The following is a 16,436-nucleotide window of genomic DNA, read 5'->3' as shown; positions in this document are numbered from 1 at the left end:
ACTAAAAGGCGATAAATTATAGCGTTTCACACTGTTAAAACACCTTTTGAGAGCCTCCAGTATAAAAACAAAACAAACCACTTAATAAATTAGTAAATTACGTTCAAAAGGCTTTTGCCCTATACGGAGAAAGAGAGAACAGAAATTTTGGTTTTTATTCTATTTCTCTCATTCCCTTTCTCCATTCCACTTCTCCATCTTCCAAAACACACTCCACGACCAAACCCCTTCTTCATCGTCCAAAACCCAAACCATAAAGGTAGACGGTTTGGTGAAAGAGAAAAAAACACAAAAGAACAGAGAGATACAAAGAGATTTCATAAACTGCAGAAGAACAGAGATCGAAAGATAGATTGATAACGTTACAAAAGAGAGATCAAAAGTTCTTTAGTCAAGATAATGATCTCGTCAAAACATATGAAGAATAGAGATCGATAGAGAGATGAATTTCAAGACAGCCACCACTGTCATGCAGTCGAAACCATTACCGGGAAGGTTTTCTTTATTCTTTTTAAAATTACACGATAACTATGATTTATGTTTGAGTGTTCGATTTAACCATTTGGGTCAGATTTTGTTCTGATCAATTATAGGATTAGATTTGGTTTATGGTTAGGGTATATGTGTTGCTTTGCTTTGGTTTTGGATTTTTGAGTTAAAATTGTTTTGGATAATTTGTGGGTAATTTGTGGATTACAAAGCAAAGTATTTTTGGTCTCTTTAATGTCTTTACGCTTCATAAATCAGCATTCTTGGCGAAGAGTTTCCAATTTTTTCATTTATCAAGTACAAATTTAGATTTATTTAATTCTCTCTTGGATTCAATTGTAGATTTCATTTGTCATTGATTGATTTCAATTTCAATCTGTGTAATAAAAGATTAAAAGGTTTTTCTTTAGCTTTTCTTTTTCTGGATTTGTAGGTGGAAAGGCAAATCCTTGGAAGTAATCCAAGTTTGAGTAGAAGCAATACCAGCCGGTATAGTTTCCACTTTATTGGAACCATCACCAGTAACTTTTTTAATTGAATGTTAAATATGTTTTATGTTTGGATATTTGGTTGGATTGGTTTGATTTTTAGGTGTTTGGGTTAGAATTTATTTTGTTTCATTTAGGTATTTGGGCTAGGATTTTTTTTTTCTTTCTATTTGTTTTTGTTTTAAATATTAGGATTAAAAAGCGATAAATTATACTATTTCACAACATTAAAACACCGTTTTATAGTTTTCACAATTAAAAAAAAAAAACTAATTGCTTGAATTATACAAATACGGCAAAGGCTTGCAATGCCCAATTCTCTTGTCTCTACATTAATCATGATGGGTAATGGTTTAGTTAAAATTTTACCCAATTTTCCTTGGAAGCGGGAATTTAGAGGAATATTTTTAGTGTGATTCAAGTGTGGTTATTAATGCTTAACAGATTGGTTCAGAAAGTTCATCAACAATAACACCATTTGTTGAAGAAGCTAAGGCCATATTTGCCCACTTGTGAGAATGGGAATTTTTGCATACCAAGAAGGATGCAAATGAAGCTAACTATTCTGAATGCCTAATGTATTAGGCAAGCAATACAAAATGTTTTAATGTTGTTGTGGCTTTGCTCTGTTATTATTCTATTTCATCATTGATAGTTATAAAGATTTTTTATTTTTATTTTTTATTGTGGCATATTGAGTTCCTGTTGGGTATTGTTGGTGGAAAGTAACTTTTTCCTTTTTATTTGATGAGAAATTCACAGTTTATTGATCACTGAATTTTTGATATCTATGTCTCTCATTGTTCCCTTTTATTTGATATTTGTGGCTCAGTTGATCCTTTTTAATCTTTGGCTTATAAAAAACTTCTTTAAAGATAACGTTTTTAATCTCCCTCAAAGATTCAAACAAATATGTAGCCAAATATTTTCAAGACTCCAATGTGAATGTTCAGTTATTTATTTGTAGTTTTGGTTGTATTCTGACTAGAGCAATGGTTATTAGTTCATCTCACACACACATTTGTGCAGTTGTATTTTCCATTTTTATTATATAGCGCTTTTTTTTTTTTTAGCATTTAATTTTAAAACCAACCTTTCATGATTTGCATTTATTCATGCGCTACGCATAACCTATCCCCTCTCTCATCCGTCTTTCTTCCCACTGTTACTCTTTCATATGCAAACCCAACACAGTAACACCCTGCAAGGGCATGACTATGTCTGCCATCTCCGACCCGACCCCAGTATCAAACCATTCTCTATTGGTAATTTTTAATTAATCTACGACTAATTTCTTTTCATATTGTCCATAATTATGTTTGCTGTCAATTTTGGGATTTTGATTCCTAACCCTTTTTTCCTTTCTATTATTTTCTTGGTTGAAGTCAAGGAAGCACCCCAGAAGTTCAAATACTACCACCTGAGTTGTTATTAGGGTATGGGTTTTGAAAAGCGTGGAGATACAGAACAGAGGGTTGTCTCCACTAGCTTACAGCCACCGTTAGATAGTGGAATATTCTTTTCCGCGATAAGAATTCATAACCAAGTAAGTATGCTATTCATAAATTACCATTGTTCCTTTCCTTTCTTTATGTATATTGTAAAGTTGTTATTTACAACTATTTGTTTTGTTGGCTTATATTCCGTGTCAAATTTGATTGTAATTATATTCAATTTGTTGTACCCTGTATTTATTGTGGGATTTCATTGCAAGGGTTGTGTGTTAGAGAGAGAGAGTGTGTGAAGACTCAAGCGTTTGAAGACTGAACATTTCTCGCGGGTATCTTGCAACTTAGCTTCCCGCGAAGTGACACATATGCCCTACACATGCTGGAATGCGAAGAGTCAGGCCAAATGGAGACAGCTGTGTCTCGCGAGTATCTCGCGAGTAAGGCCTTCCTGCGAGGCATTCTGTTCTGCCTGCCTGTCCAGTCTAATACACACTTTCTGTGCTTACACTATTTATACTCACATTACCCACAAATGTTGAGGAGAGCTTCTGAGAGAAAACCCTAGCCAAACACTTTGAGAGTTAGAGATTGTTATACCTACAATCCTCTACACATTTGTTTTGGGAATTTCCTCATCTCCTACCTCTCCATTTCCATATCATTGAGAGGTTAATAGCCCAAACACTTACCACGCCCTTTGAGAGTGTCAAGTGAAGTTTTGGTGCTGTTGGGAAGCATTGGAAGAAGCCTGGAATGGCAAATGCAACATGGAGCTTGTTGCGGGATCCGGAGAACTAGAGAAGACATGGTTCCGAGAAGCCTTGTTGGAGTAAGAGCTTGGAGGGCTTAGGTACAAAGGGTAGATTAGGCTTAGAGGTTCTCTTGCTCACCCTTGTATCCCAAGTGATTGTCTAGTGAATCGATTTCCACTTGGAGGGCAGCGAAGAGATTTTTCGCCGAGTTCTTCGGTTTCCTCTTCGGTAACACGTCTCGGTGTTATCTGTGTTTGCATCTCTCTTTTCTACTCTTGTTCATTTCATTTTTACTGCTGGGTTGCTTTAAATATGGATTAGAGTAGTTGTCTTGCTTATACGCTTGTGTTTACACTATTCCACACTTAGTATTAAGTTAGTGTAAAATCAACCAAGTCGTAACTTTAATTTGTGGGTCTAAACAGCTTGTGTGTTTTCGACACATTTCTAAGCTTTCAATTTGTATCAGAGCAGGTACATTCACTGTAGTTTTAATACCTAAGTGTGATCCTTGACCCTTTTTGAGATGGATAGGTCTCAATCTCTAAATGTTCCACCATTTTTTGATGGTAACAATTATGCTTTCTGGAAAGTCAGAATGAGGGCATTTTTATGCTCTATTGATGATACCATTTGGGATGCAGTTGAAGTAGGTTGGATTAGGTCGAAGGCTGCTAAATCCACTTAGGATAAGGCAGTTCTTGTTGTAGCCAATGCTAATAGTAAAGCTTTAAATGCTATTTTTTGTGGTGTCTCTAGATGAATTCCATAGGATATCTCACATGACGGTTGTGAAGGAAGCTTGGGAGATTTTGGAGACTACCTATGAAGGTACAAAGAAAGTTAAGGACACAAAGCTTCAAATGCTTACCGCCAAATTTGAAGAGCTTAAGATGGGTGATGATGAATCTTTTGATTCGTTCTATGGGAAGCTCAACAAAATTGTTATTGCTAAGCTCAATCTTGGTAAGAAGATTGAAGATACTAAGATGATGAGAAAAATCTTGAGGTCCTTGCCTGAAAGCTTTAGAGCAAAAGTCACTGCCATAGAAGAGAGTAAAGACTTGGATGACATCAAAATCCAAGAGCTAATTGGGTCTCTCCAAACATATGAACTGGGATTGTCTTCCCATAAGATGAGTAAATCACTTGCTCTCAAAACCATCACCGAAAGAATGGATGATTCCTCCGAAGAAGATGGAGTAAAGAAGGAAGTAGCATTTCTTGCGGAAAATTTCTGCAAATTTCTGAAGATGAAGAACAGTGGGAAACCATTCAATAGAGGGAAGTTTTCATCTTCAAGAGGTGATAGGAAAGAGTTTAAGAGGAAAGAATGGAAAGATTCTCAATCTCCTTCAGACATTGTATGTTATGAATGCAATGGCCACAGACATCTCAAGAAGGAGTGTCCCAATTTCTTAAGAGGGAAAGGCAAGGCATATGCCACAACACTGAGTGATTTGGATTCTTCAAGTTCTGATTCTGAAGAGAGTTGTGATGGAGAAGGAAACTACTCCGCCTTTATGATCATCACCCATAATGAGTCGTCAGAGGACTTAAAATTGCTGGTACAAAAACTAGGAGATCATAGTGATGAAGAATCAGTAGGAGGTGCTGAAGAAAATGATGCTGAGGAAGATTATAACACAGCCAATCTTCAAGAAAATTACAATTCCCTTCTTGAGAAGTCTGGAGAATACACAAGGGTAGCCAAGGTGGCTATGAAGAAAATGAAGAAAGCTGAAGAGGACTATAAAAGTCTTCTAGTGCGTTTTAAATATGCCAAGTGTGAAATAGAGACAATGAATGGTGAGCTAACTAAAGCTTATTCAAAAATTAGATTTCTAGTGCAAGCAAATGCCAAGATAGAAAGGGTATCCACGAAGAAGCTGGAAGAGGTTATTTCATCTCAGAAACATTTCTCAGATAAGTCCGGGTTGGGATATACCAAAGGGAGTAGCTCATCAGACAATGTCGCCAGAGATGTGAGATTTGTGAAAGCCAAAGAGCCAGTTGCAGTTGCCCCTACCCCTGAACAAATAAAGAATGAAAAGAAAAAAAATGGAGCTGATCAATGAGTGTTGAATAAGCCTCGTATTCAAATTGTTGCTAAGCCTAAAGTTCAAGGGAAATCTTCTCCAAATTTGCAAAGAGGTCCAAGAGTTCATCATTTCTGTCATTTCTGTGGACTTCAAGGACACACAAGACCAAACTGCCATAAGCTGAAGGCATTAAAGAATGCAAGTGTTCAGAGGTCATATAGCCCAAAAAAGGACAAAAGGAGATGGGCTAGAGAGCAATCAAGAAGTCGAAATGATGATTCCGGCATGATGGATGTGATGAAAATGATCGGTGCTTTCACCACTTGCTTGGAGAGCTTTACTAGATGGTTTGAAACTCCCAACTCTCATACCCAATCCTTTAAGGATATCACTACAAACGTAAGTGCCGTGTGGGTGAAAAGAGGTACACATGCATAAGAATTTTCACCTGTCCATGCATTAATTCTTTCAATGTTTGGGGACTTTTGCTGTTGCATTTTATCATGCATTGTCTTCTTTTGATAGCATGTTTCTTTTACATGTTGGCTTGTGCCTGTTTTTTGTTTTGTTGATCTTACTTTATTTCGATTTGTTTTTGAGTGTGTTAAAAAAATTCAAAAACCCATAAAAATTGAAAAATCTTTAAAAAGTTTGATCGCTTGTGTCGTGCTTATCACATGTGAGTTTGGCATAGTACCTTCCTACTAATGGCATAGTGCATTTACGAGCTTAGCTTGTTATGTATGCACATTTATTTTTGTGGAAGAAATCTTGAAAACTATATGTGATTGTTGTAAATAGATCTTCAAGCTTGTCATGAATGATTGGTCAATAGGCTTGATGGTCTTGATACTTGCATAGACTTGTGTCTATATCTCTTTCCACTTTATTTTTATGTTTTTGCAAAAGAGCTCACTAAATGTAAATCTCCAAATGAAAAGAGATATCAAGCTGTAAAAGCCTATCGCACATACTAATATTTGACTAGGAAAAAGGGAAAGCGACTTGTGTTTCGAAATGTATAGTGCTCTAAAAGCCAAAGGCTAATTCTAAATGTTGATATATCAAAAATATCATGCACCAATCTCAAAAAGGAGATGTATCATCCAAAATGGATCAAATGTAATCAATTTATGATTTGTGTGGAAGCTAAATGAAAAACTTCTAAGCTATGTAATCAATTTGTGGGAGGTCATATATACTCATTTCTATAATTGAGATAGTCCACTTGATTTCGTATCAGTTGTGTATGACTTGATTGAATTGATCATTGAAGCTTCACTTTGGTTTAAGGACTATTTCACACTTGATTCTCATCCACAACACACAAGACTTTGATTCAATGAACACTTATCTCATTTGTGTGATTGTACATGTTCAAATATGATGTGTATGCTCAAATACTTGTTGATCAAACCCAAAAAGATTTTTGAGTGTTTTATTTGTTTCTGAAAGTGATTTTATACTTTCGTGCTCTTTGTTTTTGTTCAAAATGCATTTTTGTGTTTTTCTTCAAAAAACTAGTTTAGAGGTATTCTCGTGAGAAGCTCATGACTTAGAGCTTCCCACAAAAAGGGATTGAGAGAAATTTTCTTTTATCCTGTCACACAGAAACTCTCGCGACTGTGTCGCGACTGCCTCGCGACCAACAGCTTCTCACGAAATGCTATTTGGCCAAAATTGGATTTTTCCAAAATCACACAAAAACTCTCGCGACTATATCACTACTGTCTCACGACTTATAGCTTCTCGCGAAAGTTTTTGTGCTTCAGGTGCCTTTCTCGTAACTTTCTCGCTACTCTCTAACCCGCAAAAACTGCGTGTTTTCAGTTTTTATGTAGTAGATGTGACAGTTTTTCAAAATCTCTCATTTCCCTTGCTCTTCATCTCTTCAAACCCTTCTCAACCCAAATTCAAATTTCTCTCAAACCCCATCATTCTCAAACATATTTTCTACATTTTCAACTTCAAGGTATGTTTTCTAAAACTTTTACTTCATGCTTTTCTTCATTTATGCAAAATTTTATGCTTAGGGTTTGAAAATTGGGGATTTTTGAAAAATTGGGTTGGGTTTCCTTTCTAAGCGAAAATTTTCAAATTCTTTGTTTGGGCTGAGTCCCATTTGCTCTTTGTGCATCTGTGTTGGCCCCATGTGGCATTTTAACTTGTATTAAAGCTAGTTTTCACTATGTTCATGCATTGTTCATACTTAGAGTTCATATGTGCATGCTAGGTGTTTGACAAAATGTCCAAGTGACATTTTTGTGCTAAATTGAGTTCAAGTGACTTCAATTTATGGGTTTATACTTATATGACCTTGATTTATTAGTTTTTGGTCATTGTTTGTATGTTTCACACTCTTTTGCTCATTTTGCACACACTAGGCACACACTTGCATCACCACACGCACACACATGCATCAGCACATGCACAGAGACGCACACACATGCACAGTTACTTGTTTTCATGCATTATGTTTATGTTTTCTTGTTTTTATGTGTTTAGCATGTTGTTTAGAGTTAATTATGCTCTATTTTATGTTTTATTTCATTTGTTTTGGAACTAACTTGAATCTAATCAAGTTTTGTGTTCTGGTTTGTGTTTGTGCTCTTGTTTTTTGTCTGCTTTGTGAAATTGTGCAAATGTCTCCCACTAAGCATGCAGCCTCCAAGAAATCACCCTCAAAGCGTGCACGCATTGATTCTGATCATTTCAAGTCTGTTGAAGCAGATATGAAGTATAATGACTGCTACAAGGACAAAACGATCTTCATGGAGAGGGTGGTTCAGTTAGAAACTCTTGAGGACACATTAATCCCTGAAGTGTTCAAAGATAGGACTTGGACCAAGCTGTTGAATCTAGTTGGGGTTGTTTATTCTGAGATAATCAAGGAGTTTTTCTCAAATGCGGCTGTCGACAGAGATCGTATCAAGTGTTGGGTAAGGCACAAAGAATTTGTGATTACAAGAGAGATCATCCAAGATTTTTTGGAAGTTCGTCCTCCATCTCAGCCAATTACAATTGCATATGAGGACAGATTGGGCTCTACTGATGAGATGATTAAAGTTCTTGGTGGCGAATCGAAGAAATCATCCATGAACACAATCAAATTTTCTCTAGAAATGAGGACACTGAGTTATGTGATGATTCATAATTTATATCTGATCACCAACCTCACCACACTATCTACTCTAAGAACAAGATTCTTGTATGATCTCTTTACCCATAAGGAGATAGACATTTATGGCCATATCATCCATGTCCTGAAGAAGAGCATTACAAAGCAGAATTCAAGGACTGTAATGCCGTTTCCCTCTCTGATTATAGGCTTGATTGCTAAAGCAAAGTGCAAACTTCCTAGTGGCCTCACAGTAGTTCAGAGGGACTACCCCATTGGTGGTCATACATTGACTAGGAGCACAGCACACATCAGAGGCTCCAAGACTAGTGTGCATACCATACCACAACCACGTGTTAAGCAGGACGAAGGTGGAGATACAGAGGAGGAGATTGATAGGTTCACTTCTGCTCCAAAGGCCGCAACTCAGCCATCATCTTCTGCTCCAACACAAGGCTTGAGCAAACTTGATCAATTACTAGCTAAAATGGATCAGATGTCTACAGTGCTTAATTCCCATTTGCAGCACACAGCGAAACAGTTTGCATACATCCAGGGACAGATAACTGCATTGTCTTCCCAGATCAGTGACTTGTCCACGGCGCATGGATCAAATTTAGAGTCTGATTAATTCTAGCCTCTTTGGCCATTCTAGTCAAAAAGGGGGAGAAAATTTTGAGGGGGAGCTAAGGAAGAGTTTACACATCGTTAGGGGGAGCAAAGATTTAGGCTTATAAGCATTGGTTATTGGTTCATAGACGGTTTACTTCTGTTTATTTTGGTTTTCATAACTGTTATTTTATGCTTATATTTGTTACTGCTTTTGTTTAAAACTTAAATACTCTGTTTTGATCTCAGTTTTATTTCAGTTTAGTTTGTGTTCATCTCAATGCTTTTGTAGCATTTTTTTTGTACTTCAAAGATATTGCTAATATGTCTTAAGTACCTCACTCTTGTGCCTTAGTAGGATCTTTTATCCTAGATGCAAGTACTTAGTGTATTTTGCATTGGTTGAGTGTTGGACACGCAATTGATCCTTTGGATTGTTCTTAATTGCATTGCATGTCCGGATGAGCATTTACTTGCTAAATGTTCATTGTAGTCATTCGTTAATGACTGGTTCTTTTTGTTTGATCAAGATATGCTTACATGTTATGATGTGCTTACAAACTTGATCGTACTTTACTTGCTCATGTACGTACCTTGTATTTAACTTGTCATAAGCTTAATGAAAGATTTGTTTGTGTGCAAGTGTTTCAGGTAACCAGTATATGTTTGCAAGTGATTCACAGCTTCTAGATTAGGTGTGAGTGAGTTTTGCCACTGTTCCCAAACTCACATTTAAGTCTAGAGTCTGTTTTAGGGGTTTTGTCACGGAATAGCCAAAAGGGGAGATTGTAAAGTTGTTATTTACAACTATTTGTTTTGTTGGCTTATATTCCGTGCCAAATTTGATTGTAATTATATTCAATCTATTATACCATGTATTTATTGTGTGATTTCATTGTAAGGGTTGTGTGTTAGAGAGAGAGTATGAAGACTCAAGCATTTGAAGACTGAAGATTTCTCGCGGGTATCTCGCAACTTAGCTTCCCGCGAAGTGACACATGTGCCCTGCACATGCTGGAATGCGAAGAGTCAGGCCAGATGGAGACAGCTATGTCTCTCGAGTATCTCCCGGGTAAGGCCTTCCCGCAAGACACCCGCGAGGCATTCTGTTCTACCAACCCGTCCAGTTTGATACACACTTTCTGTGCCTACACTATTTATACCCATATTACCCACAAATGTTGAAGAGAGTTTTTGAGAGAAAACCCTAGCCAAACACTTTGAGAGTTAGAGATTGTTATACCCACAATCCTCTACACATTTGTTTTGGGAATTTCCTCATCTCTTACCTCTCCATTTCCATATCATTAAAAGGTTGATAGCCCAAACACTTACCACACCCTTTGAAAGTGTCAAGTGAAATTTTGGTGCTACTGGAAGCATTAAAAGAAGCCTGAAATGGCAGATGCAACATGGAACATGTTGCGGGATCTGGAGAACTAGCCAAGACACGGTAGCCTTGTTGGAGTAGGAGCTTGGAGGGCTTAGGTACAGAGGGTAGATTAGGCTTAGAGGGTCTCTTACTCACCCTTGTATCCCAAGTGATTGTCTAGTGAATCGATTTTCGCTTGGAGGGCAACGAAGAGGTTTTTTGTCAAGTTCTTCAGTTTCCTCTTCGATAACACGTCTCAGTGTTATCTGTGTTTACATCTCTCTTCCCTACTCTTGTTCATTTCATTTTTACTGCGGGTTGCTTTAAATATGGATTAGAGTAGTTGTCTTGCTTATACGCTTGTGTTTACACTATTCCACACTTAGCATTAAGTTAGTGTAAAATCAACCAAGCCGTAACTTTAATTTAGGGGTCTAAACAACTCGTGTGTTTTCGACACATTTTCGAGCTTTCATATATATATATATATATATATATTAAAGTTTAGGCCGTTTCTCTTTACCTATGTGCTTGAGATTTTATTAAAACCAAATCTAACTCAAATATCTAAATCTAAAACAATCCAACCAAGTGCACTTGAAGATGCTGATTCAACATCAGCTAACCATTTTTTTTTTTTTTTGAATTTCAATGTGTCTCTACATTGCTTTTTGTGTAGTTGTGTGCTCATTTCGTATCTCAATTGTTCTTTTAAGATAGATGAATAAATATCCCCCTTTTGAGACAGAGAGTGAGAGACAAAGAGAAACAAAGAATTTGAATGATGTGAGATTTGTTCCTGCTATCTTCCAATTGGCCAAATTTTTTCCCCTTCATATTTTTTGCCTATCATGTCCCTTTCGAGAGGAATGAATATAGACCTTTGTAGATTTCGTTCAACCCCAACATTTATGTACTGCACAAAGTAAATGTATCTTGGATGCTTTAAAAAAAAAAATCATAAATGTATATAGACCACAAAGTTTGATAAGAAACTATGTTTTTTTAAGCTACCTTAGGACACAAATTTTCTCAACCTCATTAATTTAAGAGACATATTCTCCATACTCTATCCATTCAATAGATGGTTAATTCAATTTCACAACTCCTACTAAACCATACTAACTAAAAAAGAAAAGAAAAAAAAAATCCTATTGAAGTCTAAGCATATATGCATTTTTTAACACATGACATACATACTAACCAAAAAACTACACAAAACATATTGTTTATAAACCAAATTATTAGACGTATGTTAATGGACAAAGAAAATGCTAATTTTGAGATTTTGCTGAGAAATTATATATGAATGCTTTTAGTTTCTATTCAAATGCATTTTCAGTTACAAAATGATTTCTTAATTCTTTAGTATAAGTGGCTAAAGTAAGATTTTACCAAAATTAAGCACAGATATTGAACAAAGAATCTTGTGCTCAATCTGGGCTCCAAATCATAGTGGTTTTCCCCTTTAAGCCATAGTGGTTCATACTTCTCTTTACACAGTTCCTAGAGTTGCTTACCATGGGAGCAATCAACAACTTCATATGAAGTCCCCTACAAAAGGATATAAAAGAGTCGGACTACAAAAAAATTAATTTATACCAGCATGTGGTAGCATTTTCACTTATTTCAGAAAACTCTCTTGGTAGGAAGCAAACAATCTACTTGTGATTATAAATGCTTACTTATAAATGAATGCCCTAAGAGAGGAAAGACCATGGCTCATTAACCTTAGAAGATTTTACAGCAGAAAAAGCTATTAATATTGGATTAGAATATATATTTTTTGATATGTTTGGTACCAGGCAAAGGACAAAAGGAAGATTTGAACTAAGGAATGTGGGTTCACTCGTGCTACCACTAATAATGTATCCCTTAGAGTGATCTTCCAACTATTGCAAATTTTATTATATAGTCCTTACAAACTAATGGTCTAACTTTTAAACAAACAACTAAGCAATTTAGGAATTTATTATGTTATTGATGTAATGCCAAACACATTCATTGANACTGCACAAAGTAAATGTATCTTGGATTCTTTAAAAAAAAAAATCATAAATGTATATAGACCACAAAGTTTGATAAGAAACTATGTTTTTTTTAAGCTACCTTAGGACACAAATTTTCTCAACCTCATTAATTTAAGAGACATATTCTCCATACTCTATCCATTCAATAGATGGTTAATTCAATTTCACAACTCCTACTAAACCATACTAACTAAAAAGAAAAAAGAAAAAAAAAATCCTATTGAAGTCTAAGCATATATGCATTTTTTAACACATGACATACATACTAACCAAAAAACTACACAAAACATATTGTTTATAAACCAAATTATTAGACGTATGTTAATGGACAAAGAAAATGCTAATTTTGAGATTTTGCTGAGAAATTATATATGAATGCTTTTAGTTTCTATTCAAATGCATTTTCAGTTACAAAATGATTTCTTAATTCTTTAGTATAAGTGGCTAAAGTAAGATTTTACCAAAATTAAGCACAGATATTGAACAAAGAATCTTGTGCTCAATCTGGGCTCCAAATCATAGTGGTTTTCCCCTTTAAGCCATAGTGGTTCATACTTCTCTTTACACAGTTCCTAGAGTTGCTTACCATGGGAGCAATCAACAACTTCATATGAAGTCCCCTACAAAAGGATATAAAAGAGTCGGACTACAAAAAAATTAATTTATACCAGCATGTGGTAGCATTTTCACTTATTTCAGAAAACTCTCTTGGTAGGAAGCAAACAATCTACTTGTGATTATAAATGCTTACTTATAAATGAATGCCCTAAGAGAGGAAAGACCATGGCTCATTAACCTTAGAAGATTTTACAGCAGAAAAAGCTATTAATATTGGATTAGAAATATATATTTTTTGATATGTTTGGTACCAGGCAAAGGACAAAAGGAAGATTTGAACTAAGGAATGTGGGTTCACTCGTGCTACCACTAATAATGTATCCCTTAGAGTGATCTTCCAACTATTGCAAATTTTATTATATAGTCCTTACAAACTAATGGTCTAACTTTTAAACAAACAACTAAGCAATTTAGGAATTTATTATGTTATTGATGTAATGCCAAACACATTCATTGCCATGTCAGTTGTAAGCTTTTGTGGAAAATTGGCAGTAACTTTCGCATTTTTCTATCTTTGAATGTCTAAATAACTAATGCAGTGTCACCAAGTTGAATGTGCAATTCCCAGAATTTCCTCACACTTTTTTTCCCCAAGAAAGAGACATGAAAATAAATAGAAGAAAAGAAAACTGGAAGGAACTCTCTTTCTATACTGTCTACACTAATTCTTTTCCTTCTTTGACTAATTATTTTATGATCCCTCTAAAGGTCAAAATGGACACATCAATATAAAATCCTTTGAAATACATGAAATTAAAACCTATAAGAAGAATATAAAAATACGAAACTTTATATCCAACTAAATTGAAAATCTTCAAAGAATATGAAATTAAAACCCAGAAGAAAAATATCAAAATTCTAGGGAATACCTCCATAGATTTTTCTTTGCCTTTTGGTTTCTTAAACTACTTCAACATTAATGTTGGCAATGGAAAAGAATATTGAATACACCGGATTACACAATTCCACAAAAACCAATTCTAAATAGAATAGAAGAAGAAGATTAAGAAAGTATGGTATTGGTTTGAAATAAATTTTGTATTGGATATTTGTATTAGATTTGGTTTTTTTTTTTTTTTTTTAATAATTGGGTTAAATAAGTTTTTGGTATTTGTCTATGGTGTTTTGTAATCAGATTTGTATATCAAGATATGTGTTGGGTGTTTATTATGTGGTAAAAGTGTATTTAAATATTATTAAAAAAATTTATTTCTATTAAATGTAAATAAAAAGGCTCCAGCACATGGGGCGAGTTAAAAGCTAGTATATATATTAATAAGCATAAAGAAAGTCCAATTAGAATTTCAAATTAGAGTCCAATTTTGCGCCATGTGTTCTAAATTATTTATTTTTAGAGAGAGTTTTATTTCCTAATTTTAGAATCAAATGTGGGACAATATCATAAATATTCACTCAAATGAGTTATTGAGTACAAAAACCGAAGAGTCTAGAATAAATGAATTGTAAAAAAAAGAGTGCTTCACAAATAACAAAATCAAGAAGTAATAAAAATAAACATGGACAGTTTACATTTCATACCTAATAATATTATTACAAAACTATTTAAAGAGTTAACAAAATATAATAATGATTATCAATAATATTTAAATTATATATATAGAAATATACATGTATATCTTTAAGTGCATTCATACATATACATAGAGTTACAAACTAATTTAAATAATGCACTTTGATAGCTTTATAAATTGTCATGAACAAGATTAAAAGAGATTCCTTCAACTTAGTACGTAGCTACACTTTTTCCAAAGTAAGCTACTAATTACCTTTGAAAAGGAAAAAAAAAAAAAAATCGATCCCATCAAACTACTCTCTTCGTAATATACTCATATCTAAATAATATACTCATCTAAAATTTTGGGAAAATTGATATTGTTATCATGCAAGTAGAAAGAAAATTTAAACTATCATATCCTCCTTAATATTTCCCATTAAAAAAATAAAAATAAAAAATCCTTTGGCATTTTGGTCATTTGGAGGAGATTGGGTCCCTCGTGGTGGCCCTAAGTCAAACCTCCTGTTCACCGTAGCGCATAAAGTCAAAATATTGCTTCCAAATCCCACTGTAAAGGCAACTTTCGAACAAAAAGATAAATATGGCTCGGTCAAACATAGAAATAAAAAACCATAAAATCCTTCCCCACTGCCCACTAACATATGAATTATTTTTTTCTGTTTTTCTTCCGAGAAGGATTTACATGTGAACAATCAAATGGTTAATGATTACTTGTGGTGCTAAAAATATGACTTTGTCAGCCACGAGCTACAAATTTCATTTTTCATATTCAGAATTGTACTATCTCCGGGTCCATATATCATATAATATGAAGCTTCATTTGGGTACAAATACAATAAAGACACACCATATATTCACTTTTGACTGAATCAAACAAATAAATACAATCAACAATTCACAGCCATCAAGATCAAGGATGAGCCAAAACTGCATAAATTTCGTTGGGGACCAATTAGTTTATGGGTTACGTTAATTAGTGCGCTTACTGTAATAGTTAATAAATTATAATAAAAAAATTTTAAGATTATTGTTATAAAAAAAATATTAAGAATTGTCAACAAAATTAATTATTTATATTTTTAAAAATAATTTATAAATTAATATGTTGAGGAAATCTATTAACATACTCCTTGGCTTATTACGAGAGCCGACAAAGCAACAAGAGCATACCGTCTAGAAAAACACGAACGTATCATTTTCACACAGAAAAATCAATGAGCCTGTTGGCTGGTTGGTGGGATAAATTAAATAGGTTAACGTGGCAAGTGACAATTAATTTGTGCCGTTGAACCGTTCAAATCTAAACCAAACTTTTTTATTACTTCAAAGATATCCTACTGTTAGTAAGTCTGTAACTGTAAAAGGTTTACCTATCACTCATCAATCAGCTTTGCTTATGTTTGAAGGTTATATCTTGACCGTTGACGGTGGTCAATTTTAGGTACCAGGTTCTCCCATAAAACTGACAAGTCGCATTGATTTTTATTTACAGCCATAGATTTTTGTATTCTATGTAAGACTTGAACTTTCTTTTTATTTTATTTTTTTTAAGACTTGAAAGTTTGAAAACTCAACCCAAGATCTGATGCTATTCTTGTTCAGAAAAGTCGATGAGAGAAAATATTTGGCTTTCTAGTGTGTGTTTGACAGAGAATATGGAAAAGCGAAGTAATAAATATTAAATTATTATTATATTCTTATTATTAAAAATAGAAGACAGAAATGTAAAGACAATTTTGTATTTTCCTTTTTACTAACATTTTATTTCTTCTTTATCTCAATTTGAGAGGTAAAAGAATGGTGTGCTTAAATGGAAAACTCTATCTACTCTATTTTTCTTCTTCTTCTTTTTCACTATAAATAGACAATAAAAATTTGCATTTTCTCTCTCTTTTCCTTAGATGAGATTTTTTACATTCAATTATTTAAT

General features: G+C 34.3%; 1 protein-coding gene across 6 annotated transcripts; it reads left to right on the top strand.

Annotated features, from left to right (window-relative positions):
• Positions 1–107: 107 nt before the first annotated feature.
• Positions 108–9,573, top strand: LOC112002809 (uncharacterized). 6 transcript variants are annotated; one of them, XM_065768522.1, is made up of 5 exons: positions 108–495; positions 923–978; positions 2,172–2,242; positions 2,363–2,523; positions 2,692–9,573. In XM_065768522.1, exon 5 carries the CDS (start codon positions 3,915–3,917, stop codon positions 5,256–5,258), a length of 1,344 nt encoding a protein of 447 aa, XP_065624594.1. In that variant the 5' UTR covers positions 108–495; positions 923–978; positions 2,172–2,242; positions 2,363–2,523; positions 2,692–3,914; the 3' UTR covers positions 5,259–9,573. The 6 variants fall into 6 exon arrangements, with proteins under 6 accessions (XP_065624594.1, XP_065624597.1, XP_065624593.1 ...); XM_065768525.1 differs by having other exon boundaries at positions 7,880–9,565; XM_065768521.1 differs by lacking the exon at positions 2,172–2,242.
• Positions 9,574–16,436: the final 6,863 nt, after the last annotated feature.

The sequence above is a fragment of the Quercus suber genome, unplaced genomic scaffold (genome assembly GCF_002906115.3).
Source record: "Quercus suber isolate HL8 unplaced genomic scaffold, Cork oak 2.0 scaffold_953, whole genome shotgun sequence".
Lineage (NCBI taxonomy): Eukaryota > Viridiplantae > Streptophyta > Magnoliopsida > Fagales > Fagaceae > Quercus > Quercus suber.
The sequence above is the reverse complement of the archived record's forward strand: the minus strand, read 5'-3'. Positions and strand labels throughout refer to the sequence as shown.